This window comes from Aptenodytes forsteri, unplaced genomic scaffold (assembly GCF_000699145.1).
Source record: "Aptenodytes forsteri isolate BGI_AS27 unplaced genomic scaffold, ASM69914v1 Scaffold35, whole genome shotgun sequence".
Taxonomy (NCBI): Eukaryota; Metazoa; Chordata; class Aves; order Sphenisciformes; family Spheniscidae; genus Aptenodytes; species Aptenodytes forsteri.
This window is the reverse complement of record NW_008795334.1, coordinates 3,222,981-3,226,713: the sequence shown is the minus strand read 5'-3', so window position 1 is coordinate 3,226,713 and position 3,733 is coordinate 3,222,981. Positions and strand designations below refer to the sequence as shown.

The 3,733-nt window shown below is 41.2% G+C and overlaps 1 protein-coding gene across 1 annotated transcript; it reads left to right on the top strand.

The window, feature by feature from the left end:
• The first annotated feature begins 218 nt into the window (after positions 1 to 218).
• CUNH4orf19 (chromosome unknown C4orf19 homolog) lies at positions 219 to 2,301 on the top strand. The gene is made up of 2 exons (XM_009280161.2): positions 219 to 259; positions 1,347 to 2,301. Exons 1-2 carry the CDS (start codon positions 228 to 230, stop codon positions 2,299 to 2,301), a joined length of 987 nt encoding a protein of 328 aa, XP_009278436.1. The 5' UTR covers positions 219 to 227.
• The last annotated feature ends 1,432 nt before the right edge of the window (positions 2,302 to 3,733 follow it).

Genomic DNA, 3,733 nt, shown 5'->3' with positions numbered 1-3,733 from the left:
TCCCCAGCTAAAGGCCACTGTCAATGCAAGATAGCAACCTAGAAAGACCTTGAACTGTACTGTGTCCATTCTTGTGCAGGCACCTTTCTTTTTAGCTAATAAAACCCTTCTAAACATGAGCATCATTTCAATGCAATTGCCCATACATTAATTTCATAATGCTTAACTCACTTCCCCTCTTCCCTTGCCTTCCCCCTCTCTCTCTTTTCAGATTAAAGAAAATCCAGATGGGGTGCAGGTGCTGCAAAATGATACAAAGGTACAACAGAACAAGGGTTGCTTAGACTGAATAAAAGAAATGCATTAAAACATGTGTCTGTGCTCCCATACAACTGTTGCTTAAATTAAGCCTATTTACAAGGCTCGAGTTTTCCCGAAGTTTACAGTACCTTTAAAGTCATGCCAGAGCATAGGCATTCCTGTGAATGTCTTTTTGATTTACTGTAATTAAGGTCCATTTCTATAATTCCTATCCCACAGAAAAATTGCGTGGCATTGAAAACTCACCTCTAGCAAAGCTTTTTCTCATTTAGGTAGCATGACTTTCCCTCAATTCAGTAGAACAAGGAGCACAGGCTTTGCCAGATCCTCCCTCTCTCCTAAGCAACGAAAATGAACTACAGATCCTTGCCTCCATCATAACTTTTAAATGTAGTTAGTTGTGGGAACAATTCACACATTAAAAGTCTCCCTGGAGAGGGACTAGCTACTTTTAGAAAGACAACACTTCAGCCCCACTTGACGGTTACTCCTTCCCTTGGCCACATCTCTAGAACAGGTAAGGAAGCGGGAAAGAAAACTGGTGCTATGAGAGAAAGAGGAGAGATAAAGGAAAGGGAGGCACTCTGGAAGAAATAAGTCAAGGAAAAGTTAGGAGCAAGAGAAAAAATTAAGTAAGAAAGGAAAAAGGAGGGGACAAAAGTAAAAAAAGGACAAGAAGATACGACTTGAAAGGAAGAACACCAGGAAAAAAAGGGAGATATTTTAGCAACTACATGAGGACATATTAATTAACAATCTATGTGGTGACTACCATTGGCTAATATACCCCTCAGAGAAAATAAAAAATAAAGCTGGAAACATGCAACAACCAGCACAAGGTTCTCTGACATCCTCCTTATGCTCTTGGTGAATCTACCATTAGTTATGGTCAGTCCCAGGAGACGGCAGCCTACAGCACAGTTCAGCATTTCCATTAAGTTTAGCTCATTCTCAGAACCCCAAGTAAAGCTTAGTGACACCAATTCCTCAAGATCTCCAGCTTAAAAATTAAGCTTAATCCTTCTACTAATTATATTGATTAACAGCATAATTAACATTTCCTCTACGAATTTTCCTTACTCCAGCTTTATTTTTCATCCAGAAGAAGTACAATCGCCTGCATGCGTTCATGAAGTAAACAGCTACGAACACAATGAGCAAGGCAGCAATAAATCCAAATTCAAAGAGGATAGTGAAATTCAAGAACACAAAAATGAGCTCCAGAAGGATAAGCCAAACAGAACAGAAAATAAAACCCAGGTAAGTAGCACAAAAGAAACCCTCTGGAACCACGGAGACAATGATTTTCAAGAGGATGGCCTTGTGAAGTGTGTTGCAAAGCTTGATGTTGCAGTCAATGGTGGCAACTCCTGCACTGGAGTGCACCCCATGCTCAATCCCAACACAAACCCAGTGAAAGAAGCCAGTGAACAGGGATTCTCCAGCCAGTCAGCAGAGTCTCCTTCAGCCAGCAATAGAGACTTGTACACCAAATTAAATAGGTCCGGCCAAGAACTTGACCTAGAGGCAGGCTGTCAGAGGAAGGCAGCCTGCAATGAGCCAAACAGTATTCAAGATGGGAACTCCCGGTCTGCAGACAATAGCTTCTTTCTCAAAGGAAGTGCAATACTGAAAACACAAAACAATGCCATACAACTGCCAGATATTGATTATCCCAAAAATGGCAATCAAACCAGGAACTATGTTGAAAAAGCTAGCTTTTCAGTCAACTGTGTACATCCAGACCAAAACACTGGGCCTTCAGCAATACAGGACCAGGACCTTTGTGTAACCCCACCTTCACTTATGAAGGAAAGCAGTACTGAACCTTTTAAAACTGACTCCGCAAGTTTGAGTGAGGGCATTCCTGGTGGTATCACTGCCATGGCTGTTACCAAAGTAGCACAGGTACCCACATGCCCTGACCATGAAGACATCAATGGAGAAATTGAGGAGGAAGATGCGGAAGTAGCAGCAGCTCTGGCTGCACTGGAAGCTGCAACTGCAGGGGAAGACTTGGAAGATGACGATGAGTACTAGCTAAAGGTTTCTTTCTAATACGCTGGGTAAAATCCAGATTTTATTTCTGGATCTATATGAACACGTGTACAGCACATGCAGACAGCTGTTTTGAACAGCATATATAAAAGGAGTTGGGACTAAACTTATGTCCCTTCAGCTGTTTTATACAGCCTTTTAATTTCTACTGCCCAAGGTACAGAAGCACTCCCTTGGCTAATGGTAATACTAACACTCTCCTCTATGGGGCCAACCAGGAGGGCAAAGCATAGTTTCTTCCACACAGGATATTCTCCTGTATACCCACCACACCTGGACTCATGTAAGCATTTCCTTTGGTTTTGACCCTTAAGAGGGTCTGCGCACACTGCATGTTCCAGATTCAGAAAACTTCCGTTATTTAAAACAGAACTATAGAAGCCATGGAGTTAGAAACCACAGATTTTCATCATTTAGCACAAAAAAATAAAACTGACCCAAAAGTTTTATGATCTAATGAAGTACGAAATAGGGAAGGCAGCTTGGCTTGCACTGCACTGCAGTTACGGTTCCATTCCAGCTTACGCCTAAATCTGTGCATGTGCAACTGGCACTAGGATGATAACCTCCTCTCTTCCCTTACACCTCCCCTGGACTTTGTTTGATACCCAAAGTGACATGCTTCAGTTCATTAAAACAGCAGAAGCCTAGCCAAATCCAAGAGAGTGGGTAACTTTGTTGGCTTAATGAGCTGAAGTAGCTCATGTAAGAATTGCATACACACTATCAGAGGCGCTGAAGAGGGATCAAAACTCAGTCCTACCAGTTTAGATAGATTAAAGCTGTTGTAAAACTACAGCCTGAGACCTCTCAACTCTGCCAAATTTACCAGGCACACATCACTTGCCTGAACAATACGGTTTGCAAACAGGTTGTGTCTCAAACTTCACCAACAAGATGAGTTTTGTTTATATACAAACAGCAAGAGCCAGTGTGGACCCATCTCTGGCTCTGCTGCAGTCCTTAAACTTACAGCAGGAAAGGGATTAAGCTTCCAAGTTGAATTAAGCGTAAGACCTGAAAAATATCAGAGCTGCATTCCTGGAGTGTTTACCCTTTCTCTCATCTTCGGACTAGTATGTTAACCTTTCTTGCGGGAAGCAAAGGAGATAGAGACCAACTTGGTGCTGCCATTTCATTAAAAGTGGGATCTTAATGGTTGAAATAGAAAGTGCTTGACATTTTATACTGAAATTTTGTGGTTTCTGAGTCTGTTATAAACTCTTAATAAATTTTTTTAATCATATGAAAAATCATCTGGTGGATTTTGTGCTTTATGCATTTTCTGATAATATAACAGTTGCATAAAAGAAGTACCATAAGATATATCCTTCATTAGATACATGAAAAGCACCAACTATGTATTTGCCAACAGTATATGCTGAATCCAAGTCTAACCATTAACACACATAAG

Bases quoted from the DNA above. Each gene is read 5' to 3' on its own strand.
- CUNH4orf19 (XM_009280161.2), top strand. From the start codon at position 228: ATGGGGTGCAGGTGCTGCAAAATGATACAAAG. The intron at 260-1,346 runs GTACAACAGAAC...TCCTTACTCCAG, and splicing joins TGCTGCAAAATGATACAAAG to CTTTATTTTTCATCCAGAAG.